The sequence below is a fragment of the Salarias fasciatus genome (assembly GCF_902148845.1).
Source record: "Salarias fasciatus chromosome 7 unlocalized genomic scaffold, fSalaFa1.1 super_scaffold_4, whole genome shotgun sequence".
Lineage (NCBI taxonomy): Eukaryota > Metazoa > Chordata > Actinopteri > Blenniiformes > Blenniidae > Salarias > Salarias fasciatus.
The window spans coordinates 25,292,401-25,320,057 of record NW_021941229.1 but is presented as its reverse complement, the minus strand read 5'-3'; the positions used below and the strand labels follow the sequence as shown (position 1 = coordinate 25,320,057).

General features: G+C 45.7%; 1 protein-coding gene across 7 annotated transcripts in view; it reads left to right on the top strand.

Moving 5' to 3' along the window:
- dnm1a (dynamin 1a) overlaps positions 1 to 14,551 on the top strand; it is a 46,302-nt gene extending 31,751 nt beyond the window's left edge. For 4 of the 7 annotated variants that reach the window (XM_030085285.1, XM_030085282.1, XM_030085284.1 and 1 more), the window contains 7 exons: positions 7,882 to 7,991; positions 8,175 to 8,286; positions 8,482 to 8,496; positions 9,139 to 9,309; positions 10,209 to 10,450; positions 10,542 to 10,745; positions 12,369 to 12,550. In XM_030085285.1, coding sequence (XP_029941145.1) covers positions 7,882 to 7,991; positions 8,175 to 8,286; positions 8,482 to 8,496; positions 9,139 to 9,309; positions 10,209 to 10,450; positions 10,542 to 10,745; positions 12,369 to 12,399 — 885 coding nt within the window. In that variant the 3' untranslated portion in view covers positions 12,400 to 12,550. Of the gene's footprint in view, positions 1 to 7,881; positions 7,992 to 8,174; positions 8,296 to 8,481; positions 8,497 to 9,138; positions 9,310 to 10,208; positions 10,451 to 10,541; positions 10,746 to 12,368; positions 12,551 to 14,475 lie in introns of those variants that run through there. The other 3 variants (XM_030085288.1, XM_030085283.1, XM_030085286.1) reach the window with 3 other exon arrangements.
- Positions 14,552 to 27,657: the final 13,106 nt, after the last annotated feature.

Genomic DNA, 27,657 nt, shown 5'->3' with positions numbered 1-27,657 from the left:
TGAAATGCTAGAAGTGGAGTTTTTCAGATTTTGGGTTTGGAAATTTCAATGGGCGGGCGGGGGGGGGGGGGGGGGGGGGGGGGGGGGGCTGCGGTCGCCCCGACATTGTTTCCACTGTTTGGATGACCAGGCAGGCAGCTTCCCTCTCAGAATACTGAGAAAGAATGCTCACACACACACACACGCAGAATTAAATGTGTTTCCATCACTTCAGGGGACTTTTCATTGACTTCCACTGCGTCTCCTGACCTTTGCCCTCACGATACGAGCCTAACCTCGACGTGGGGCGGAGCTTCTGACACTTCATCTGCGGTCCGATTGGTCTCCTCTGACCTGCTGACTGTCACTGACGTTCCCAATGTCCCTGGAAGGAAGCTTGAACTCTTACCCCGACCTTCATGCATGAGCTTCATCCATCCATCCATCATCCATCCATCCATCATCCATCCATCCGTCTTTATCCTCTTCATGGTGTTCTGTTCACTCGGATAATGAACACGACAGTGTTTGCAAGTAAAAACGAAGAACTCCAGTTGCTTTTTCAGTATCTGTTTCCATGACAACGGCTTCCAAGGTGGAACCGTTCAGACTCCGTCTGTGCTTCTGCATGTGTGGGTCCAGGTTCCAGTTCACATTCTCCTGGACTCGGTAGCTTTAAAGTTGACAGTCTCCACAGTAGCGATCCACTAGTTGGTGGTCCGTCCACATGAACAGCATCTCGCGGCCTGGCGGGAATGGAGCTAAATCGAGGCCAAAAGGTTTGTTGATTTGAACAAAAAAAAAAAAAGAATAAAGAAATTGATTTAAAACATTAAAATTGAAAGAAAATGTTTAAGGTTTGATCTTGAATTCAAAAAAATTAAAACTAAAAACACTGTATTCAGAATCAGGAGTCAGGATTGGTGCATCTCTGCCTTTTTGTCAATGAAGCATTTTTAATATCCTCATTGCCTCTTTTACCATCCGTCACACACATTTATTTATTTTGGTCTTTCTTTAGACACAGTGCTTTTGTTCTACTGATGAACTTCTCCATCATTTCATCGACGGAGATGCTTTTGAACCTTTAACCCCGACATAAGTGAGACATTTGGATGCTCGTAAATGTTGAGTTTTACAAGAGTGAATTCGCTGTAAATTCGTCCATAACACTGGGAACGGCCTGCCGTTGGTTCAGACACGCCCTGCTGCATACATTTTAATATGCTTGGATTATGCGGGATTACAGTTCAGGTTACTGTAAGGCCACGAGTAAATAAGAGTATTAACTGTGTCAAAGGGCTCCGAAACTCTGGGATTGCTTCACTTTTTCCACCATCTTGCTTTTCGCACATGTGTCTGTTTTGCTTTCATGCATTCTGACCTCATGTGTTTACCTGCAGCGGGACTCTTCCAGCTTTTCAGTAAATACAGCTGCTTATTTATTCTACCTGATGTTTGTTTCACATGTGAAAACCTGTGAGAAAAGAAGAAAAAGGCCCACAGAGCGCTGGGAATGCATCAGTCCTCCACAGCGGGACGACACCAGCGTCTGCAGCAGAGTCTCAGTGCTGATGGGGCTTCATGCTTCCTTTCCCTGGAGGGTTTGTGACTCTGTAAAAAGCCGCGGACTTGTTGGATGTGTGAGGATTTCCAGGGTCAGTCCGCTGGGCTCCCTCCTCTGGTGGTCGGCGGTGATAAATCACGTCCCGGCTGCGACGCACAACTGGAGTAAAAACCAGAGCGGATAATTAACGGCGCGGCGATTAGCGCCCGAACAGGAGGATACGGCGGCACCGCCAGCCGTTCAGACTCACAGCAGGCTTCCCTTTCCACTGAAGGCATTTAAATTAAATGCTCCGGCGAGGTGAACGTGAAAGTAATTGAAAAAAAAATCTGAACAAAATACGACTGGAAACAAACTGTAAGGATTTAACATCATGTACAAACAAATGGAAAATATAATCCGAGCAAAACTGCCAACATAAAGATAGATGCTAATGGACTAGTCGATCGACTGGTTCGCTATAAGATGGATGGAGGGATGGATCGTGGTTGATTGTTTCCCTTCTTGCCTTTCCACATGACAAATTATTCTTTTGCTAAACACTCTGATAAAAGTTCCTGCAGAAACGACTAAAATACACAGATTATAAATTGCAACAACGTAGCTAATTTTCCACCCCTGACAGTAAAGTTATCCCCGATTCACTGCAGTAAGATTTAAAATAAAATCCACAGTCAACCGTTTGAGTGAAAACATGTCGGTTTTACGTTTCCGTTTGAGAAAAGTCAAGTTTTGAAAACGATGTCAATCATGATGGAAGCAGAAATAAATGATCCGCCAGACGGTCCAGTCTGGAAACATGAAGTTGCTCATCAGCCGTTTTGTGGAAAAATCCATCAAACTTGAATATTTTCAATATGTACTTTGGAAATGTGCTTTATGGAAACAAAAGGAAACATTTGGTTGTTTTACAAGTACAGCCAAATTGAGGCCAAATTATATTTTTAAATAAGTTCAACATGGAATCCAAGCAGTCGCCTGTGAGTGACTGAAAATCTGACTTGGTTCCCGACGATGTTTCCAGCTCTGGAAGGCTTCAAGTCGACCTCTGGTTGCGTGAAGGATCGGTCTGAGTTAGCTGGAGCGTCGTTACACAACCTGAAAGCCCGATGAGTCACAAACAGCTGCGTGTTTTCTGCACGTCGGCCTCAGAATAGCTCCAATCCGAGCCGTTCCCATCATGACCCACTGAGTGGAGCGCTCTTCTGCTGCTCGTTTGAACCCTGGCAACACGAAGTCGTCCAAACAGAACTCAGTCAAATGAAGTTTTCTACCTCAAACAAACCCACGCAGTGTGTGTGTGGGTTGTCTTTTTTTTTTTTTGGGGGGGGGGGGGGGGGGATATGTTTTTTCATTGCATATTCTGATTGGGCCTAACCAGGTTTTTACAAGTGCAACAGGAATTAAAGCTATTTTCTCTGTGTTGATTTTTTTTTTTTCTAAAGCAGAACTCAATAAGGGAACGGCAGAAGAATGGAGGGAAAGAAAATGGGAGGGAGGTGAGGAGGAGGGTTGTGAAAATTGCCATTGGCTGCCACCCAGGGCCCAGTCTTTGCGGTAATGAAGGGTTAGAGGCAGCGTTATTGCTCCCAGATGCCGTGCGGCTTCTCCGCAGCCCTTTGATGCATGGCCTAAGTCACCAGGACTTTTCTATCAGGCTCCCATCGACACACACACTCTGCCACACACGCATAGACGCGCAGCCTCTAAAAACAACATGGACGCTGTAAAACGAGCGTCTTCTTGGTTGAGCCAATCAAAGCACACCGATTAGCTACAAAGTGTTAATTGGATTCGGTTTGGTCGGGTCTCGTGTAGATGTGTCTCACTATTTAGCGCTGCCAGGTGTGTGTGAGTGTGGGTATTTTTTCGCCAGTGTTTTAAAGCGTTGTGTCTTCAGATGTTTGCTGGACGGCGTGCTGAGTGCTGAAGTGGCTTTATGAAAGCATAAGTGAACTTCCTCTGGCTCCTCGTAATGAGCCTGCTATTACTCACTAGCAAAACAAAACCATGAAGAGCACTTTGTTCACACACACCAACTACTGACTGCACTGCCAGGGAAGAGTGTGTGTGTGTGTGTGTGTGTGTGTGTGTGTGTGTGTGTGTGTGTGTGTGTGTGTGTGTGTGTGTGTGTGTGTAGCGAGCTAGTGTCGTATTGCACAAAGGTTCAGACAAAAGTAGAAACATACCTGTGGCTCACATGCAAATTATAGAAATGGTACATGCCAGTTTAAAGTGATCAAATCACCAGATTTCTCAAGTTTGGTCTCATGGTTAGTTTGTTTATCACTTTATTTAATTTGTACTCAATTGCAAGTAAAAGAAATGATGCTGAAAATACTAAATTATGTATGCATCCCTGACTAGTCAACTTAGCTAACTCTGTTGCTAGCTGTGTAGCTTTTAACCCTCTAAATCGATTCATAAATGTTAAAAACTTTCGATACATCCCATGTCTTTGCTGCTTTGTTGCAGTTTGGATCAAAGTTGAAGTGCTACAGAACAGAAACTGTGACGTGTTGTTAAGCTGCTGATAAAAATAACGACGTATCCAAAAATACCACTTAAATACAGTACGGCCAGTATAATTTGTTGCTACCACCCGTTGCAAACAACTGCGACTGTGTGCCCAATGAATGCAAAATATCCCAGAATGTCAGTCTGAAAAGTCACAAAAGCAACATTTCCAGCTAAAAATGGACACTTCCATCATCTCCTCCAGTGAAATCCAAACCGGTCTTTAGGATGCGGCCTGTGTGACTTCTAAATGTTCTCTTTACAAACACAGCAGGAGGTTACAGCATGTGCTTCTTGTTGTAGAGGAAATCCCAAACAAAGAGACGATCCACCGACGGATACAGTGAATCGGTCCATTAGTGCGTCCTCGTGTACAAGTGTTGTGAACTGAAGCTTTCTGAGCTGAGGCACCTGCCTGATTCAGCCCATTGGACCAGAGCGACGCCTCAGGGCTGGCCACACCCTGAACTTCTGCATCTGTGTGTGTGTTTTTACCTGGGTGTGATGTGATACAGTCGGTCATACTGATACACACCACTTGCTTTTGTCAGGTAATATGACAGATTCTATTCAGTACCCTTCAAAAAGGAAACCCTTCAAATAGGTTACCCTTAAATAAGGTACCCCTCAAAAAGGTATTCTTTCAAATGGTGTCCTTCGAAAAGGTACCCTTCAAAAAGGTATCCTTCAAAAAGATATCCTTCCAAAAGGTACCCTTCAAAAAGGTATCCTTCCAAAAGGTAACCCTTCAAAAAGGTACCCTTAAAAAAATATCCTTCCAAAAGGTCACCCTTAAAAAAGGTACCCTTCGAAAAGGGTAACCGTCGAAAAGGTAACCTTCAAAAAGGTATCCTTCCAAAAGGTCATCCTTCAAAAAAGTGACCTTTGAAAAGGTACCCTTCGAAAAGATGTCCTTCAAAAAGGTAACCCTTCAAAACTTTACCCGTCAAAAGGTATCCTTCCAAAAGCTCACCCTTAAAATAGGTGACCTTCCAAAAGGTTCCCTTTAAAAAAGGTACCATTCAAAAGGCTGCCATTCAAAAAGGTAACCCTTTGAAAAGTCACCCTTCAAGGTCTCTTCTTCAATTCCTCAACCACTCATCTGACTGCGTAGACTTTCCAAACAGACAACACAGCAGAACAAGAATCTGGACTTCTGTGTCATTGATCTCAAAAACTAATTTTGACTGACACACTTAACGTTCTAGAACTGGTGTTTTCTTAAGTTCAAGAGTTGAGTCGGTGTTTCTTCTGTTACCGGAGGATTTTCTTTTCACTGGTAATCAGTGAGAGACTTCTTCTCCAGTAATCAGCGGGTTTAAAAACCAACCCAGTGGGACTAAAGTTAGGCTAAAAGGCAGTGAGAGAAAGAGAGAGATGGTTTTTCATCTCTGTTTAGAGGATGTTTTAAGTGAAAATGTAGAATTTTTGTATATTTAAAGCTTGAAACCTGTCGCAGTGCCCACTCACGCTGGTCAGGATTTTACCGGAGCAGATGGAAAAACATTCAAAATCCAATTTCCCCCAATCCCCAGAACTCACTCTTTAAAAGAAAGAGAAAAAATCTAGTTGGTCATGGAGTCTCTTGAACACATCCACCAACAACATCCATCAGACTGCAGGCTTCAGCATCTCATCCATGTGATTTTCATCTAATGACTTGCCTTTGTGTTCGCTTTACTTTCCTCACATCATGTACATATTCACCGAGCCCCCTCCACCCCACCCCACCCCACCCCTCCACCCTCCACCCTCCACCCCACGACTGGATTTACTGGCCAGAGGAGAGGAAAATGTATGAATCAGTCCAAGGTTGCTCACTCCCAGGGAGAGGGGAAGCCAGCGAGCGAGGGGAACAAGGGGGGTGGGGGGTGGGGTGGGGTGGGGTGGGGGGGGGGGGGGGGGGGTAGAAAAGAAAAATGAAAAGACGAAGAGAGAGAGAGAAAAGAAGGAAGGAGTCAAAGATGGAGAGAAAGATGGAGGACGGGGACTCGGCGGGGCCAAAACTGATGATGTCAGCATTCAGCAGTCTGGGGCTTGTTCCACTTTCTTCTTCTTTTTTTGTTTTTTCACTGTGGACACTGCCAAAAGTGCCTCTGTGTGTGTGTGTGTGTGTGTGTGTGTGTGTGTGTGTGTGTGTGTGTGTGTGTGTGTCTGAAGTTTTACATGCATTTAGGGGATATGACCATTTGGCTGCACAGGTCGTAAATCCTTTGATGAAGGAGCTCAGTCACACATGTAACCGCTCTTTCTCCCTCACACACACACACACACACACACGCACACACACACACACACACACACACACACACACACACACACACACACACAAACACACGCACATTGGGGTACTGCACTTGTGAGGACTTCCCATTGACGAATATATCCGCTGGTCTCTTATACTTAATGGCCACAAATGAGCGTCTAACCCCGACTAACCTTAAGCCTGAAATATCGATAAAGCAGTGGGGGGGGGGGGGGGGGGGGGGGGGCGACAGTCTGGACCCCACAAAAGTGGTATGTTTCCAGTGTTCAAATATGCAGGAACACACACACACACACACACGCACGCACGCACACATGCATGTGCGCACACATTCGTACAAACTAACTTTCCAGTGTTTGAGTTCCCACAACATAGTTTACGAAACACTGGCCCTGTGAAATGAGTAAAACAAGTACAAATATGCACACACACACACACACACACACACACACACACACACACACACACACACACACACACACAGGGTTGGGCAGGGCAGGCCCCGTGGTTAGCTGTCCAGATGGTTTTTAGGTTAGTTACAGACTCATAGGTGCTGTTTGCAACCAAACCAGTGTGTGTGTGTGTGTGTGTGTGTGTGTGTGTGCGCCCTTTTTGTGTTCGTTTATAGAAACTCACTCACCCCCGCACTATTTTTAGTCTCATTTTTGTTAATTCTCATTTTACTGTCCATAGTAAAACCTACAGTAACACACACACACATGCACACACACACACACACACACACACACACACACACACACACACACACACACACGCACACACACACACACACACACACACGGAAACCATCTTGATTCTGTCACGACAGACTTTGAGAAGTTTGTACAACCTCAACTCTGTGTGTGTGTGTGTGTGTGTGTGTGTGTGTGTGTGTGTGTGTGTGTGTGTGTGTGTGTGTGTGTGTGTCGGTGAGATGGAGGATGAAGGAGAGAGTGCTGGCATGTGTCTGACTGAGCTGACTAACTTTGAGGTTTCCTGGTTCATAAATAGTTGCGCGTCTGTGTGTCACATGTTGGGCGCAGATTTACAAGTACAAGAAATCTCTAAACTCTGTAAAAACCGTCGCTCTCTCTCTCTCCCTCTCTCTCCCTCTCTCCCTCCCTCTCTCTCTCTCTCTCTCTCTCTCTCTCTCTTTATGTGTGTGTTTCTCATTTGTTGCTCTCCCCCTCTTTCGTCTCCACACAACTGTAATCAAAACCACAGACTCTCCGACTGGCTACAACTTTCCCATCCATCTCTCATTTTCTTCTTTCTCTTCTCTTTCTTTTGGGGGTTCGGTTATAAAACTATGAGCATTTTCCTTCTTCTGTCTGCGTTCCTCTTTTCCTTTGTCTCCTTTTTATGTACAAATAACTTAACCTCTTGCTTTGATAGTCTGTATGCATACATGTATGCACACATTGTTTGAAATGTGATCCTGAAGCCAGATATGATGATGGCCAAAACCAAACCGCAAGTGCTCTGTGTGCGTATGCGTGTGTGTGCGTGTGTGTGCGTGTGTGTGCGTGTGTGTCTCTTCTGCCCCCTGCAGGAGAAGGAGAAGAAGTACATGCTGCAGGTGGACAACCTGAAGCTGCGTGATGTGGAGAAGGGCTTCATGTCCAGCAAGCACATCTTCGCCCTGTTCAACACCGAGCAGAGGTGTGTGAGGACACACACACACGCACACACACACACACACACACACACACACACACACACACACACACACACACTGTGTTTTCTGTGGAGTTTTCTGTGGATCTCCACATTACAAAAAAGAAAGAAAGCTCAGATTTGGATCCAGAGGTTTAGGAGGACCCCCTGCTGTGTGTGTGTCCTCAGGAACGTGTATAAGGACTACCGTCAGCTGGAGCTGGCCTGCGAGAGCCAGGAGGACGTGGACGCGTGGAAGGCGTCCTTCCTCAGAGCCGGAGTCTATCCGGAACGAGTCACGGTGCGATGATCTCGAGCATCCCCGCAGAACGTCAAGCTTTGTTTCCAACCCGTCTTCTCACTTCATGAGCTGAGCTGCCGCTTGCCGGCTGTCTGAACTGTTGTGTTTGTTTATGTGCATTTCATGTGTGTGTTTTCAAGTCTCTCATGTGTTTTCTGTCCTTTTCAATGTCCTCTGTCCTCCATCGCCCTGTAGGAGAAGGAAGGAAAGGTACGTTGCTTTGGCTGCTTGATTCTTCATGTTTCATATGAAGTTTGAACTCAAAGCTTTTATTTTGGAAGGCCGTTTTCCCTGGACTATGAGTCACACTTGAGTATGAATCACACTTATCAAAACAAACCAAAAAAAAAGAGAGAGAGAAAAATCACATTTAACATGTCTCAGACACATCTGTTGTTCCATGTTCAGATATCTTCATCACGATAACAGTTTCTGCTTTCCGCTGCACATTTTATCATTATTGTGTCTTTTTAGCCTCATTTGGCTCAAACTAGTCAAACAGAGTAGGAAGAGAGGTTTTCCTGTGGTACCCTGTTGTCATATTGTCACATCCAGTTGCTCCAGATGGAACATACAGGTTCATTTCAGTATAAGAGTCAAGTCGCGTGATCACAGCAACAAAAGAGTGATAGTCTGGAAAATGTTGTGTTATTTCTTTAAATGAACCTTGTTTTGTATTGAATAGGTTTGAATAGCTAAAAGTAATCATTGGATGCATGACTACTGGGAAAAAAAATCAAAACTGTGACTCACTGCTGCCACCTAATGGACAGTTGTGGTATTACATAAGATATCTGTGCCGCATCTTCAAAATGGTTCAACGCCTTCATTTTTGAAAACCTGCGCCCTCAGAGCGACGGCGGGGACGAAAACGGCTCCGACAGCTTCATGCACAGCATGGACCCTCAGCTGGAGCGGCAGGTGGAGACCATCCGGAACCTGGTGGACTCCTACATGGCCATCGTCAATAAGACGGTCCGAGACCTGATGCCCAAGACCATCATGCACCTCATGATCAACAACGTGAGTCTGTGTGGAGGGAAGGTGTTTCCTGCATTTGGACCGCTCCAGCAGCACATGGTCCGGGTGGGATGGGGAATCGAACCGTTAGTCCACTGGACCACAGTTGATTTTGGACTGTAATTGACCTGGTTTGGGATGCCTTTTTTTGAGGATTTGGAACCTTTTTGGTTCAGGAATTGGCTGGAGAACTTCAGACTCTCTTGGGATTACTTTTGGACCAGTTCAGTACTGCTTTAGATTGGTTTCGGAGATTCTCTGGACTGGTAAATGGATGCTTGGACCTACTTTTCATTTGTTTGGACTTTCTTTGGACTGGGCCTGCTTTAGAGCAGTTTCGGATAATGTCCTGGCTTTAGATCAGACTGTAACTTTATTTACCGTACTTTTGGACCAGTTTTTGAACTTTTTGACTGACCTTGATTATTCTGTGGACGAGCTTCAAAGAACTTACTTTTGCACTTGTCTTGGGTCTTTGTTTTTGGACTGTATTTGAACTAATTTAGACCTTCTTCTCCTGGTTTGAGGATTTCTTTTGGATCAATTTAGATTTTATTTAGTTTGCTTTTACACTATTTTTGGGATCATTGAAAGTAGTTCTTGGAATCTCTTGGCATTTAGAGATCTGATAATTAATTCCTCACCATCCTCTGAGGAGTGATGGACTTAATGAATTAATCTGCTTCCAGATTGGTTTCCGACAAGTTTAAACTAGTTCTGGAAGTTCGGATATCTTTTTCTTGATACATCTAGAATAGTCTGGGATATCTGTTGGGACTGGTTTGAACCGACTTTGCTGTACCGTTGATGCATCCTGGGACAGATAGTTTTTCAGCTTCGTCAAACATTTAGAGCAGTGAAGCTTATCTTTGGTCACCCTCCCCGTCGCCTCTCGTGCCCAGACGAAGGAGTTCATCAACGCCGAGCTGCTGGCCCAGCTGTACTCGTGCGGGGACCAGAACACCCTGATGGAGGAGTCCCAGGAGCAGGCGCAGCACCGCGACGAGATGCTGCGCATGTACCACGCCCTGCGCGAGGCCCTCAGCATCATCGGAGACATCAGCACCACCACCGTGACCACCGCCATGCCGCCGCCCGTGGACGACTCCTGGCTGCAGGTGCAGCGAGGCGGCTCCGGAGGGAGGTGAGGACGGCTCTGTGGAGTGGGGAACTCTTCTGGGCCTTTATTGAGTGTGAATCCTGGTAAATGGATTACGCGATGCTCCTCCCTCCAGGTCTCCGGCCACCAGCCCCACTCCGAACCGCAGGGCTCCACCGGGACCCCCGGCTCGCCCGGGCTCACGCGGACCCCCGCCGGGCCCCCCCGCGGCCGGGGGCCCCCCGGTCCCGTCCCGGCCCGGAGCCTCTCCCGACCCCTACAGCGGGCCGCCCCCCACCGTGCCCTCCAGGCCCAACCGTGCGCCCCCGAGCGTGCCCAGGTGAGCACCGAAACTCAGGTGGTCTTCTCAGAGCCGACACGCCTTCTCCCAGACGCAGGCCGCGGAGCCCCGCCCCCGAACTGTAGCTTCTAACACTGTGTGGATCCTCTGTGTTGCTAAGGGGGATGTGAAGACTCCTGGAGGCAGGGATGGAGGAGGTAAACCCCAGCGGAGACTCTCTGTGATAGAGGATAGACGAGTAGACCCGTAGAGCGATAGCAGCCCTTCAGTAGGCGGACAGATGGTCACAACACTTCGATCGCTCATGATTTGACTTCTTTCCAAGTTATTTCCTGCATGTTTCTGTCCGACATGTCACTCGTAACCGTCACCGGCGTCAGCTGACTCACTGCGGAGGCCGTCCACTCACTTCCTACCGTCTTTATCTTCCTCTGTGCAGTCAGACTTTGGGATTTTCTCTCCATCATTAACTGTCCGTGGCCTTTGAACCCGTACCGTTTGCATTGTGCTTGCTTGTGTTTGTGAGCTAGCTAGCTAACTTTGCCCTGGACTGACTCGCATTCACTGGAGGGCAGCGGTTCCCAACCGCTGGGCCGTGGACCTGTCCTTGGTACAGTAGCAGTTGGGAGCCGCTGCTTGGAGCAGAGCTCTCATGGGAAGAATCGCTTCCCTCATCCGAACGCTGCCCCTGCCATCCGGCCGGTCTCAGAGAGCAGAGCGCCGTCCACGGTCTCCTCAGGCGCTGTAACTGTTTGCCCTCCTCTTCTCCCCTCTCCATCCCTCTGTCCCTCCACACCTCCGTCCCACACACCACTGCACCTCCTCCCACAGAATCACTGTCACTGACCGCTGAGGATTAACCTTCCCGGTACGTTGGCTACGGTCCGCCATCGCAGCGTCACTGCATGACGTTACCTTTGATTTCCTCAGCTTCCTGTTCTCCGCTCGGTGCGCTGCATGAACACACCCGATTTCAGAATGACTGAACGCACCGCTCCTCGAGTCATTCTGCCTCTCCAGCAGCCTCATGCAAACACTCTCTGTGTTTGGAATCATGACGTTTCAGAACAGGAACTGTTTCTTTTAATGTGATTCAACTCTAATGTCTTCAGATTTAAATGTGTTGTGGGTTTTTCGTGTTGTGTGTGACGTGTGTAATCTGTCTTGTGTTTACGTAAAGTAACACTGAGCATGAATTATCACAGTAGTGCTGATAATTTTTGGAATCGGTCATGAAACTGACTCACATAGTGCTTACAGCTAATGCTAATGCTAATGCTACGGTAACACTGACACCAACACACAACTTACTTCTCCTCATAAGTATTTATTGTGCTTCCATTGCCGCTGTCTGGTTTTCCCTCCATGGATTTCATCTTCGGTGTTTCTCGGTGGATTTTGTGTCTTTACTGAGACGGAGCGCCGTCGGTCCGACACTCAGCTTTCCGCTGACACTCGCGTCATGTTGTCTGTATTTCTGGGAGTCCTCCATGTGTGTTCTCACTATATAAAGGAGTGAAGTTGCAGGTTTTCGATGTGTGTGCATGTTGGCACATGGGGGATCCCTGAAATCATCAAAACAGCCAAATATAGAGAAAACAACCACCTTCAGTCACTAACCGGGCCTCTTTGTATCCCCTCCCCGTGTGTTTGTGTTTCCAGCCGGAGACCCCCACCTTCTCCGACCCACTAGACCTCCAGCCCTCCCTCCCTCCTCCTCCTGTGGACGCCGGGCCGCCAGGCGGACAGCAGCGCCACCTTCCTGTCGCTCCCTGACCGGTTTCCCCTCGCCTCGTCTCTCCTCTGCATGGACTTGTAGAGCCTGCGCTCCCCTAAACAAGCCATTTCTCCCTCTCCTCCACCTCTCCTCCACCGCTCTGCGGCACAAGCAGAGGCGATATACTTGAAAAACACTTGCATGACTTACATACAGACATGTTGCACCAGGTAAACTATGTAGAAACTGAAACAAATCTTAGGAGATAAGCTGGTTCGCGTATGCCACATACATACGCTCCTGTACACAAACAGACCTCTGCTAAGATAAATACGTCTGTATATAAATATGTATACTGCCTAAACAAGCAAACACATGCAGAATATTTCTCCTGCTTTGAAACCCCGTGGTCAGAACGACTGAGCATGACTCCACCGTTTCTCTTCTTTTCCCTTCTGCTTCACTTCAGGTTGGTCATGAAGAAATACTTCACCAAATCTCAGAGTCTCAGTTTGGCCCGTCGTGTTGAGAAAAATACTAAAGCAGGGTTTTTTGAAGCCACTTCTGTGCAGTGGGCAGCAGTAGTGAGCCAGAATAGGACCCACAGTTTAGACGTTTCTGCCGTCAGTATGACTGTTTAAGTACATTTGTGATTTGCCTTCAGAAATCTTTTTGTTGTTGTTGTTGTTATTTATTTTTATTCACTTTAAGCAGATTTTAGAGTTACTATGATATTTAAATTAAAATTTAAAATGTTATTTATTCCTCTTGTCCCTCTTAAGACGAACATTCTCCCATAAAAGTGGCTTAACGTGCAGATAAATGGAAGTTTGTCAGTTTTACGTAACACCTCTACCTTGCACTAGGTGGCAGTAGTGAGTGGATTGGAGCTCCACTGTTTTGTCATCAGTCTGGACTGAACACAGCTCCAGCTCAGATCAGTTATTCGGCTCGTAATCGGTGTTTTCTGCAGCGTGCGCAGTGACGTGTTCAAACTGAAAACTCATTTCAGGCTGAAAGGTGAAAGAAGCAAAGTGTGGGTGAAGTATTTCCTTCAGGGAGGCCCTGCCAGCTGAACTGGGCGTGACATCTTTGAGTGTGTGTGTGTGTGTGTGTGTGTGTGTGTGTGTGTTTCTGCTGTTTTGCTGGGCTCTGGACCTGCTGGTCTGACTGTGATGACCTGAAGACTACAGGGGAGGTCACACACTTTCAGCACGTTAAGGCTGCTTTCACACCTGATTCAGATGGACAGGTGATCGTCAGTAATTAAGACATGTGTCAGTACAGCTGGTCGTCATGGAGACATGATGTTCCGTACACTTGGTAACCATAGAAACACATCCCCTTCTCAAGTCGTCATGCTCAGTAGTCATGGAAACGTGTTGCTATATGCTGTAGTACTCATAGAAACATGACACTTCCTGTGTACTCTTCCTCGTGTTACCATGGTAACAAGTCGTTCTCCGTGCTGCGTTGCTCAGCAGTCGGGGAAATTCCATGTCATGACACTCAGTCGTCATGGAAACATGACACTGGCTGTTCCCCACCTTGTCATGAAACAAGGTTCTTCCCATGTCCTTCTGCGCAGTCGTCATGGAAACCTGACATTCCCCGCATCACTGTACTCTGTCGTCATGGAAACACGACGGTGTCTGTTCCCGACGTCGTTGCTTTCCATGTGCTTGTGCTCAGTTGTCATGGAAACATGACACTGAACCGTCGTCATGACAATGACTCGGTGTAGTTTCACTCTGTCAGATGTGAAAACGGCTTCAGGATGGGTTCAGCCTGAAGAAGAGGATGATTTCCTGGGTGTGTCCTCCTCTTTAGTCCTCCTCTTTAGTCCTCCTCTTTAGTCCTCCTCTTTAGTCCTCCTCTTTAGTCCTCCTCTTTAGTCCTCTTTAGTCCTCCTCTTTAGTCCTCCTCTTTAGTCCTCTTTAGTCCTCCTCTTTAGGATTTGCTGATTTCTCTTTGCTTGTTTGTTCCTCGCTGGTTCTTCTAAACTGGATCTTTTATTCTCTCTCTATTTCTACTCCACTGTTCACCGGACAGCCGGCCCAGTAGAGGCGGGCCGTCCCGCCCGGAGAGCCCCCTGCCTCCGTTCGACTCTTAGAAGAGACACCCCCGTTCCCCCCGGTCCTCTTTTAAAACGCTGGTTCAGCCAGTGCTGCCAACACCCCCCATCCCCCCCCACCATCACCCCGTCTGCCAGCCACACGAGGCAGACGGGCCGGATGCTCGCCGTGGAGACGGATCGTCTGCCGACGGACTCGAGCCGCTGCTCCTCTTCCTCACTTTCACTCCTCCCTCCTCTTTTCTGTCTCCTGCTGTCTGAAGGAGCGTCAACTGAAAGGGGAGGGGGGGGGGTCTTCAAAGTGTTGGGCAGGCGGCCTTCAGGGGGTGCCAGAGAGCTTTGTGGGGAGTCAGGGGTCAGAGGTCAGGCCGATCGAACTGATCGTATAATAATCCATCCATCCATCCACCTACTTCATGCTTCTAATCATCCATTTCTATAAACACAAACACCCCGTTTCTTTTCCAGCCACATAAACATAGATAAACTTCACAAAAGTGTTTCTGTTTAAACTCCTGCTCCCTCTAAATGTTGAGAAGAAATGATGATACAGCCTGAAGTGGAGGATCGACTCCTCTGGGTTTCTGGAAGGGGGGCTCCTCCTCCTATTCCTCCTCCTCCTCCTCCTCCTCCTCCTCCTCCTCCTCTCACACTTTGAAGACCTCTGACCTTAAAGCGCCCCCGGCTTGGTTTTGTTGCCCGCTGTGGCCTCTAGAGGGCCTCGTTCCCTCTGCAGCTGCCGTCTGTGCTTCCACTGAACCTATGCAACACCGCCCAGGGTTTCTCCGTCTGCCGGAACCTTTTCCCTCCTCCCTGCTCTCCGCCGAGGAGCCGTGTTCACCCCGTCCGGCCGATCAGACTGTTCGATCCAGACCGTCTCTGCAGCTCCGATGTGCTCAGCGTGCGTGAAACATGTCTGCAGGGAAATCCCTCAGGTTTTAATGCAGCTTCTTTTTTGTTTCCTTTTTCTTTTTCTTTTTTTTGTTTCTGTCCTTCCTTCTCTCAGCGGTCACGGGGGTGAGTGAGACCACCAGCCAGTCTATGCATAACTCCTCCCCCTCTGTGCACGTCATGGCTGTGTGAGATGAAACCCTCCATCCATCCATCCATCCATCCGTCCGTCCATCCATCCATCCATCCACACTACGCCCCAGCCTCAGTGAAAACACCTCCGGTCGCTGTCGTCTCGTCCTCTCTAAGCGTCTCACTCCATCCTGTTCCTCCTCACCCTGAAGCGAAGCCCCACAGATCAGATTCTATGTTTGAACAGTGAGTAGTTACTGATGGACGTATCTCCCTGTGTTATTCTGTATATGTGGTGCATCTTATCCCACCTGTATTTCCACTCTTTAGAGACTTTAGCTCGCATTGTATGAAGCAGCAGAATATTTAAATTATTATGAATAAATGATGTTTAAAATAATGACTTGTTGAAAAGGTGACGTGTCGGGATGTTGGCGGGTTGTTTCATATTTTTTTGGGGGCGTTTTTCTCGTTTCTTTGTCCCTTTGGTGTGCAGATTAACAGGAAGGGACGGTGTGAGTGTGTGAATCCTGTGAGAAAAAAAATGGAATAAAACTTCAACACATTAAAAGTCAAATGTCCTTTTTTGTCTGTTTTTCTTCTCGGGGGTGAAAGTTTACAGGGGTGGGAAACGAAATATTCAAGGAGCTTCTACACTCAGAAATATTCCATCTTGAATGGGGATTTTCATCAAACTTACAGTTTAAAATGCAACAACATCAAAAAGAAGGGAAATCAGGAAAAAAATAAAGGAAAGCTTTGACTCATCTGGCTGAAAAATGCGTGAAGGGGAACTGAGAGCAAATTCAATACACACAGTCACCACAAGGGGGCGTGAAAGGACCATGAATAGACACACACCAGACACAAAGCATCAGAACTGGGAGTAAACACACAACTCCATGACACAAATCACCACAAATAGATCTGGAAGCACCACAAAGAGACAATAAATGTCAAAAAAAAGAAGCAAAGCTACCAGAAAAGACACAAGCCGAGCTGAAATTCAGCCTAACCCTATTCAAAGTTAACTCAAGAAAAAAATAACCTAAAATTAACAACAAAATAGCCTAAAAGACTGAAAGTCACCGTAAAAACACATGAAATGAACTTCAATAGATGCAAAGTGACCATTTTAAAGTCGTAATAGTAACATATTCACACAATAAGCATGAAAACTGTTCACTAAATGCAAAATATAAGGTACAAAATCACTGCTTAATGTTTATGAAGTATCAATACGCTGACCTCAAAGAGACAAAACGATCAGTAAAGACAAACCGACAAAATGTTTATGGAGTGGAAGAATATATCCACAAACAGGCATGTTATTATCCAAAGGATTACAGAAACACACAAAACTGAAATAATATCCCACTAAATACCCCAATACAATCGAGTTCAGCACTTTATTCAAATGAAACAAACAGAACATGTTTTCCGGGACTGAAGCAGTGAGACGACAGGAGGAGGAAAATGTTTGGGAGGAACATTCAGGTTGAATTCAGGCCTTTTGAAAGACTTTTGAAACAGTAGCTTGTGAATTTCAGTGCCATTTTTTTCAGACTGACTCTAAAACTTCATCTCCAGTCTCTTTGACTTGCTCATTAACTGGCTCCAGAGCGAGTTTTCTCAAACCGCTGCGACTCTCCTGAACTCTGTCCTGGTCTCTCCGGGTCTCTCCGGCCCAGCGGCCGGACCGCGCCGGGATTTGTTTTGATTTCCGGAGCCATTTTGCCGCCGCTATCTCTGCCATCGGGTCATTTCCGGCGTGCATGGGCGCCATTTCCCGTCTCCGTGGAGCACAATCAGAGAGATAACCAGAGAGCGGCCGGCTGGGTCGCGCTGCTGCTTTCTATTTCTGCACTCCGAACCGTCCGGCTTCTCAGAACAAAACATTTACAGGGACATCTGCGGCGGAAATACTGGCTGCAGACTCCTGCTGGAGATTGTTCTGTAGCGTTCACACAACAGCTGCTTGTAACAAACTGCAAATTTAATTCTTCATTTATCATGTTTTTATTTAAGCAATAGTTGAAATAGTTTAATTAATCCGAAATGAATGTTTCTCTTCAGGACTTCTGGTTATTTTGGAAGAATTTTAGCTTCTTCTTTCTAAATGCTTTAAAGCAGATCAATTGCCAAACATTTATTGTCCAAGGTTATTAACTTTTTCTGGTTTGAAAAAGTGAGTTATTGTAGCTTTTAGAAACTGGCCAGTCACTGATAACTGCTGCAAAATGAGTTAAAGAGACTTGATTCAGGTTGTTACACATCATTATCTGGATTTCCTGGAGCTGTGATGAGAAGCAGTTTGGAGTCTTCTTTCTCGGCACCTGAACATCTTTATATTTCTTCCAGGAACAAATAAAGTTTTCTGCTCTGGCCCTTCTGGGCCCTTCCCCCCTCCACCTCTCCTCCTCCATTGTCCTCCAGCCGAGGAGAAGCAGAAACAACAATGCGTGCTTCCTCCAGCCCGGCGGCCGCTCGTCAGCGTCGGAGGACCGGCGTTGGAGAACATGCGAAACTCCATTGTGCTGCGCTTTTTCCTGCTCGGGCCCGTTTCCCAGCTGAAGTCATTCTCTGACCTTGTGCTGTGTTTCAAACCGAGAAGAAAAAAAAAAAAAAAAACAATAAAACAAACCCTGGAGCAGGCGGACTTTCTCACACGTGTTGACATGAAGCTGAAGTGGAGGAACATGCTCTAAAGCAGGGATGTCAGACTCAGCTGCAGCCATGCCTGTTTTCCACGTCTCAGTGCTTCAGCACACCTGAATCTGAAGGTGCTGTCAGTAGAAAACCCGATAACGAGCCATTCATTGCAATCAGCTGTATAAAAAGAGAGACTCTGAAAATGTGCTTGACTGCAGCCCACCAGGATCTGAGTTTGACTCCCCTGCTCTAAAGTTTAATGTTTGAGGAGGAAGATGCTCTAAAGTCTGGATGATTGAGGAGGAAGATGTCAAACATTTGTAAATACGCACTGTCGGCGCTTCTATATGTTTGTTCCTAAGGAAAAGCAATTGTACACAAACTGGAAATGGTCCTACATTGTTGAAATTACAGCTTTATTATTGTCTGTTATAATGTACTTTCCACATTTCACACGCATTCTTGTCAAAAAAGACAGTTTGTGGAACAAGTTGGTGATTAAAGACAGCAGCCACATTAACTCCAGGCTGCTATTGTCAGGCATTTCAGAATTCTCTCATTGTTTTTTGTTTTTTTTTTATTGTACAGAGTGAAGCAGTAGACAATGAAGCTATAAACAGTCTGTGGCAAATACAAGCTATTCTTTTAAAACACGAAATTTCTGACATCATTGTTTTAAAGTTCAAGATTGGAGAGCTGTTTGGATTCAAATAAAAACATTATCTTTGATTGTCTGCACCCCCGGCTTGCAATTGATGTGTCCAAATAAAAATTTGCCCGAGGCCAAATGAAGTTGTCGATCCCTGCTCTAAAGTCTGGATGTTAGAGGACAAAGGTGTTTCTTGGGGCAAGTTGAAACAAATCAGAGCCGATTTAGAGTCAAAACATCAGGTTTTATCAAAGTGATCAAAACAGACAGAAGAAATCAAAGGCAGAGTTCAAACATCCAGGTGAGCAGGCGACACAGGTAACAACAGAAGGATCAACAGGACAGAAAAACAGAGGAACAGACTGAATAAAGTCATCAGATGCAGACTGATCAGAACAAGAAAGACAAAACTAACATATAGACTTGGTCAGTGGGAGAAGGGACTATCCGACTGGATAACAAGGTGAGTGAGGCGAGACAGGAGACAGCAGGTGGTCCACATCAGACTGATGACAGGCAGGAGAGACATGGGGAGACAGGGGGAACCGGGGAGGGACACAGACAGACAAGACTGGCAGGAACCAGGATCCGGGGCTGGACAGACGGGGGACAGGACTCACAGGACTTTGAGGTCCCTGAGTTCCGCCTCATGTCTAGTTTCGTTTCGGCCACGTTTCTCTTTATTTCACCCAAAATGCCACCAAAGTCTTCTGTGTTCTCTTGAGAACGTTGTTCTGTCACCGGGGCCTCAGTCGACTGGAAAGAGAACCAGACGCTTCAGAAATGATATTTGATGTTGTTTCTAAACACAACCTGCTAGCATGTGGATTCATTTTGCTTTTATTGGGTTTTCTTAGACTGTCGGTGTTCAGGAAGCTTCCACTCCTGCCTCCAGTCCCACGCTCCCCTCAGGTAGCTGGACGAACCCTGTTTCCTCCCGTCTGCTGGAGCTCCATCGGTCGGAGGCGCCCCTCCTCCGCCCGGCTTCCCCGTGAATCCACGTTCTGCCCCGGCCCGCGACACGGGGCCAGCCAGCTGCGGAGCTTCTCACACCCAGACGCACAATGCCGCATTGTTGCCGCCTATTTGTCTTTGGAGCGCTGCAGTTCCTCGCAGGATGTCTGCGTCCGCAGCAGTGTGTGAAGTTTAAATAAATACGAGAGGCTTTCATCACCTTCTCCTCCAGGATAACACTCGTCTGCTGAAACAACACTCGACCTGGACGCCGCAGAAAGGCTTTTAAATACCCGTCAAATAACAACAGAACCAAAAAGAAATCTTTATTCTTTGTGCCTGCCTCTGGGAAGGCACAAAGATGACACCAAAACTTTTCTGGATAACTCGTCTCGCATCGTTTGGAGCAGAACCACAAAACAGATCAAAACACGCAGAAAATTCAGGATTGGTGTGCTGTGACTTTTGTCAGCGTTCCGTTGAATAAATTCCAAGAAAATTTCCAAAAACCAGGCATTTTTTCCCCACATCCCTGGATGAGAGCCGACCGAAAAGTTCATCAGTGAATAAATCCATCACGCCTCGCCATACTTTCACGTAGAGATGTCATTAGAATATCAAAACAATGCCAATTTTGTCCTCTATCCAGATGTGAAAACCTCTTTTCAATATCTTCTGACAAATTTAAACTGTGAGCTTTAAAGTTTGGTGAGAATTTCAGTCATTTTTGGAGATTATAATGGGAGTGTACTGGAGAAGCTTGGAGTGGGAGAGTGGCAGTCAGAGTGCGAGAGACTCTCCATTTCATCCCAAAAAACATTTTCTCTCATCCCCACAGGCACATTTCTAGCTCAGCTTTTAATCAAAACATAAGTATTTTTCTTGTGATTCTCACAATGCTTTCATTCAGTCTCTATCCCAAACGGTTCTCTCTCCAGATGCATTTGTTTGAGGAGAGTGCAGAATTTTCTCCCATCCGCTCCAATGCATTTTGGAGAGAGATTTTCTCGCCTGAATCAAAAAGTTCACACATTTTCACAAACTCGCTGTGGCTGAATGGATGATCCTACAGACGTGAAAATTGCTGAATAAATCAATGAAAGGCTTTTGACGCTCTCAGTGAAAAAAAAAATCAATTTCACTTCTCGGTTCTCGAGAAATGACATTTCTTCTACCATACAAACTGTGAAAAACTGCTGACTCTCCGTCATGGCTGATCTCACTTCAGAGCTCACAGTGAATATGGAGGGGTTGTTCACACACACACACACACACACACACACACACACACACACACACACACACACACACACACACACACACACACACACACACACACCATTTGGCAGCAGCCGGAAGGTCATTTTGAGTTGTGAGTCAGTTTTGAGTCATTTGCCAATTTTTCAACCACTTTGTGTCCAAATCTTTAAAAAAAAACTTCTCCCCTTTTTGTTTTATTTGTAAATTTTTTATGTGATTTTTTTCTGCGTTTGACTTAATTTGGAACTTTTGTGGGTAATTTTCTTTCTTTGTTAATTTCTAACTGTCTGAATCTCTTTGTATTCATTTTAAACTTTCTAGATTATTTTGTGTCTTTGTACTTTGTAACTTTCTGAGCTCTTTTTATGCTTCCGTGCGTTAATATCTAACCTTTTGACATCATTTTGCATCTTTATGTGTTGATTTGTAACTTTTCATGGTCATTTCATATTTCTTGATCTTGATATCTTGATCAGTGTCTTTGTGTGTTCATTTGTAAATTTTTAAAGTTATTTTCTATATTTTCTGTATTAGTTTTATCTCTTTCCTTTGTCTTTTTATGGTTTATTTTTTTACAGTTTTTCTTCCCTTTGTAGCTTATTCGTGAACTATTTAATATGATTTTTCTCTTCTTTTTTCAGCTGTTTTCTGTCTATTTTGGTCTTTCAGCTGTGATTTTGTATTTGAATGGGATTATTGTTTTTCTTTTTTCTCTCTTTTTGGGGGGTGGGGATGTTTGAGATGAGTCCTGAAACATTTGATGAGCTTGAGGGAAAAATAGCTAAAAATAAAACAAAACATGGGCTCTAGATTGGGTTCAAATGTGAGAATAACAGAACAAGTTGGAAAAAGGTGCAGAATTAGATGCAGGAAATGTTATATTTGAGAAGAATGGTTAAAGGAAGAGAGGTGAAGTGTCCGGTTGCATGACGACTCCGTTAAAAGACGAAATGTTAAATAATGTCCACAGTCTCGCTCAGTTTTGTTTCACTGAGGAGTGAAAAACAATCTTCTGAAGGCCGTCCCGCGGCTGCTTCCTGTCTCGGCTCCACGGGGTCACGGGGTCACGGATGTATGGGACGAGCCCGAGGGCCTCGAGCACTGACCCGCAGCCTGACGGCTCATTAACCTGCATGTTCAGTGACATGATCAGAGCCCATCGACCCGCCGCCGCCGCCGCCGCCACGGCGTTTCACCCCCGCATGCAGACAGCGAAGCCTCGAGGAGCTGCAGTCACACAGGATGGACCGCCGCTCCGCTGGGTCACGTCCGCCTTTTGTTGGGAGCAGGTGGAGAGGAAGAGGAGGAGGAGGAGGAGGAGGAGAAGAAGAGAGCGACCAACCTCCGAGCGAGCCGGGGTTTCCTCCCGTCTGACTCACCGGTTCATGGAGGCCGAAAAGCTCCGGGGCGACACCGAGACCGGCAGACCTGGAGGTGGTTTCTGCTGCAGGTGGTAAAGCTTTACTGATGCAGTTTGAGCAGCAAAGAAACAGGACGGGATTCTAAATGAAATGCAAAATAACCACAACAAGGTAAAAAACAATGTAAAAAACACAACTATAAAACTACAGAGAGGAAAAGACAGAAACAACCGAAACAATAGAGCGGCGTGAAAAAACATGCTTAATCGACTCATGAGATTAATTAAAAGAAGCTCCAATCAGAGATAAACACAAAATAAAAATGACTTGAAAGAATGACAGAAAAGAAATTGAGTCTGAAATGGTTCAAAATGACCACAAAGAAAAAAATTACACTGAAAATGATAAAATCGTGCAACACCATCAAACGACAGGAAGGAATCAAAGGGAAATGACACAAAAATACATGAGAAAACAGTTATACATGAACAGAAAACCACAAAACACCTCCGAAAATAAGCAATAAATACAACAAAAACAAAACGATCACAAAACCAGAACAGCGATCTGGATTCGACAAGATCTACAAAGAAATCTGAACTATTACACACATTTTCACATAAAAACAAACTATTCAAATGATTCTTGAATGGATTCAACATGAAATTGAAAATACCAATTTAAATTGATCAAATTAGAATGAAAGAGGAATTGAGATTAATTCAATATAATTAAAAAAAATTAAATCTCAGGTTGATCTTCTAGAAGTACCACAAAGTTTTTTTCAGCCTTCTCACAGTTTGTGCTCGGTTCATTCAGCTTCCTGACGATGGCGTTGTGTTGAAGTCGTGGAGTCTTCAGCCTCGTCCGAGTGTTTCCGTCTGAATCACACACGATGACGGAACGCAGGATGAATTTTATCATATGCGGCGGATCAAACGCTCAACATCTCAAAGTCTGAGTCACTTTCAGCCGAGAGGAGAGCTGACTCACTGAAAAGAGAAGGAAAACACTGTTAGTCACCGATGACAGAGATTTATATCTGCTCCTCGTCTCTCATTAGAGCCATTAAAGCCAGAAAAATAAAGTCTAAAAGCTTTTTGGAAGTGTAGCTCTGTTTTACAAGTTGCTTCAGACCAAATGATATAAGATCTTTTTTTTTTCATTATTAAACCATCACCAAAAACTCAGAAATGAAAACTGTCAAGTTGCTGGAAAATTGTACCTAATTTACAGCTACATGTTTTAAAGTGTTGTAAAAGCTCTTTTTTTTTACTTTTTCAGAAATCTGTCAGTAACTTCACTACTTCTTTAACACGGGGCTGTCAAACATAAGACACGTGGGCAAAAACAGGCTCATAAAAAGGTATAATCCGGTCCGACAAATCACCAAGTAAATAGAAATAATTCAAAAGAAAAACTAGTTGCTTTTTAAACACATTTCTTCTGAGCAGCAGAAAGAAGAACCCTGCGAGTCGAGCGAAGACACCAGCGATGCTGCCATAAAGCTAGCCAACTAGCATTAGCCTCAAAGACAAGCTGTCAGGGGGAGTTTGGGAAAACCTGCAGAGTGGAACAGTTTTTTTGTGACATTTCACTGTATTTTGCACCAGAATGTTTCATTAAAATTGACTTTACGCTGAGATTGTCGTCATTCATTTGGTTTTTGTGAAAACAGACATTTACATCAACGGCACCTCAACAAAGAAACACTTTAAAGTCTAAGTTTAATGGTTATTCTAGCATTATTTTACCCATCTGTCTCTCTCAGGATGAAATTATACTGAATGTGGAACCTGGATTGAGATTAGCTCGATGTTCCTGATTTAAGTTGGAATTCCAGGCTAATGCTAATCACCGCTAATACGGGCAAAACAAGAACTGATGACGCTAAAAGAAAGACAGCGGCTCTGCAACCGTCATCTCACACAAGAGAACATAAAGAATCCTGTTTAACTTCAGAACCTGTCGCCGTGTCACTCCGTGAAGTATAATAATCGCTTCCTAGCTTGTTTTATTGGAGCATCAACTTGCTTCACAGCGGCTTCGTTCCAACGCTGGCCGCGTGTGTCGGGGGAGCTTTTAGGAAAGAAGTCATTTTGGATCCTATTAAAAAGAAACCTGAAGGCTGCTTTCATTAATCCCGTGTGACTGCAGATCTAACGGATTTACACCCTGAAGAAGCGGCATGAAGTTCACCTCTGAACCGAGCTGCAGCGCTGACGCACAACAGCAGCAAGACAACAACCCCGGCCAAGGCCTCACACCTCCGCCACGGCCAGCGCCGCAGCAGGTGACGGCTCATTGTGGGTAATAAAGACGGTGGACGTGGAACGAGGAGCAGGAGAAAACTCCCCGAGGATCCCAGAACAATGAGGTGGAAGGGAAGTGATAAGAGACAGGACATCCTAACGCAGCAGCATCTCGGAGCTCCGCAAACCCGCCGCAGCTGACAGCCGGCGGCCCAACACTCATCCAGACTTCACTACAAACCCCCCAAAGTCAACTATACTTCACTGAAAAAACCACAAAACGGATACAAGCTTCACTGTAAACAATCAAAACTCATCTGAAGTTCAATGAAATATTCCAAAACTCATACAAAACTCATTAAAACAAAATCAAAAATGCATCTAAACTTCACCAAAATCCTACAAAATTCCTCCAGAATGTCTAGTAAACCTCTAAATCTCACTTCAGACTTCACTAAAAATCTTTAAAACCTAACAATCATGCAAACATCCCTAAAAAAAACTCCCAAATGCAACCAAAATTCACTAAAATATTCTAAAACTAATCCAAAATTCACTGAAAACCTCCTAGACTCATCCAAACGTCACTAAAAACCTAAAATAAAATGCAAAATTAACTGAAAAACTCCCAAAGCTCATCTAAACTCTACTAAAAACCTCTCATTTACATCCAAACGTCATGTAATTATTCCAAAACCTAATTGAAAATGTATTAAGAAAACCTCCAAAATTCTTCAAAACTGAAATATTCAAAAAACAAAAACAAAAAAAAAACATTCAGAATGAATTAAAAAAACCACCTAAAACTCTAAACTTCACAGTAAACCAGGTTTTGTTAAACTCCGAGCCTGCTGTTCCACAGTCCTTCCTGTTTTCTGTCCTTCCTGTTTTCCGCGTCTCTCTGCTTCAACGCAGCCGAAGCTCCTGAAGCTTCATCGTCCAGTTCAGCAGAAACTCTGATCAGGAGCCTGGTTCCAGTCCGGCGTGTTGAAGAACATGAAGGACTGCGGAGCCGCAGGATTTGAGTTTAACAAAACCTACTTTACACTGAAACATCCGAAACCCTGAGAATGGTGTAGTTTCCATGTTCCTCCACTAGTCGGTGCTGTGGGTCATTTCAGACTGACAATACGCCATGGTTCAGGTGCAGCGTTTTCCGAAAGTGGTGTTTTCAGTGGCGGTGGTCAGCGTTGTGGTGTAAACAGACACTGAAAACACGGCGACAGTTTAAACCGTTGTAAAGCTCAGCGTCGGTCGGAGCTCCGTGCAGCTCCGATCAAGCCTTTATCTCTGCTCCTCCTCATCCTCCCCCTCCTCCCCCGCCCTGTCCCTGTTTATCTGGGTGATCCGCCCGGCTCCTGGTCCGTCTGGGTCACAGCAGCAAAACCAAAACACTGAGATTGAGGCTCATTACTGGAGGTGTGGTCCAGCTGTTATCAGCGCGCCTGACTCCGCTGTAAACACTCAGATTGCTCACTCACACACACACACACACACACACACACACACACACACACACACACACTGAACATCTGCACGAGAGGCTATTTTCAGACTGAACATCAACACACTGATCGAGAAACATCCGCTTCGGGATCTTTTTTGAAATTTTGAAAAATGCTTTGTGTGACTGAGACCAGTTCAAATCTAACAGGTCGAGTCAAATCAATCTGGACTCAAACTTATGAATGAAAGAGAACATAAAAAAACCCAAAAATTGGTTTTCTGCCATTGCCTGGTAAACGATGTGTTTTCACTGGGAAGGTTGTCGTCTAAACGGGGAATTAGTGAAGATTTTCTTAAGTCTTTTTATTTCCCATTGCCTCTGAAGGCAACAGACACACCTCAACCAAAACCAGCGATCAATGAATCAAGAGCAGCAGCTGCAGTCAAGAAGCTCCGAGGATCATTAGTGTGATCCATGGATATAAATCAGAGATCAACAGACTCCACGCATCTGAACACTTTATCTGAAATCCAGTCGGGACAAAGAAGACAAACTCAGTCCGACACTTCCTGTTCAGAGCGATGGAGCGAATTTAAAGGAGAAACAGAATCACATCTTTGAATCACTACAAAACTAGAACAGTCTCAGGAGGTCGACCAGCAGCAGAGCTGGAGAGAAGGTGGAAACTCACAGAGAGGTCATCTCCACACTCTGGGTTACAGGGAGGGACAGAGAACCAAGAACAGGACCAGGACGAGAGGCTGGGCCAGGACCAGGGCCAGAGGTTGAGACCAGGACCAGTACCAGGGCCAGGGAAGAGGCCTAGGGGCTAGGGCCAGGGTCTAAGAACAGTGCCAGGCCTAAGGCAAGGAGTCAAGGCCAGTGGCCAGGGTCAAGGACCAGGGCAAGGGACAGGGGCCTGTACCGGCACCAGGGAAAGACCCAGGGGTCAGGGGTCAGGGCCAGTAGCCAGGACCAGGGCCAGGGACCTGGGCTTGGGGCCAGTAGTCAGAGACCAGGACCAGGAGCAGAGTCAAGACTAGGAACCAGAATCAAGGTCCATTGGTTGGGGCCAGTAGCCAGGACATGGGACCAGGGGCCAGGACCAGAAACAGGAGCCAGGACAAGGGTCAAGGCCAATAGCCAGGACCAGGGGCCGGGGCCAGAGACTAGATTCAGGCTAAGGGGACAGGACTAGAATCAGACCCTAAAATCAGGGCCTTACTAGTAATCAGGATTACTATTGCAACTATTGCAACAACACATCATCAGTAGGGTAAAACTAAAATGTCTCTCGACAGTCTAACCAGCTCACGTTCCCTATTAGTGGCTGAACAATCCAACGCTTGGTGAATTCTGCTTCACAACGACAGGAAGAGCCGACAGTGAAGGATCAAAAAGCGACGTTGCTGTGAACGCTTGGCCACAAGCCAGTTATCCCTGTGATAACTTTTCTGACACCTCCTGCTTAAAACCCAAACAGTCAGAAGGATCGTGAGGCCCCGCTTTCATGGTCTGTACTCATACTGAAAATCAAGATCAAGTGAGCTTTTGCCGTTCTG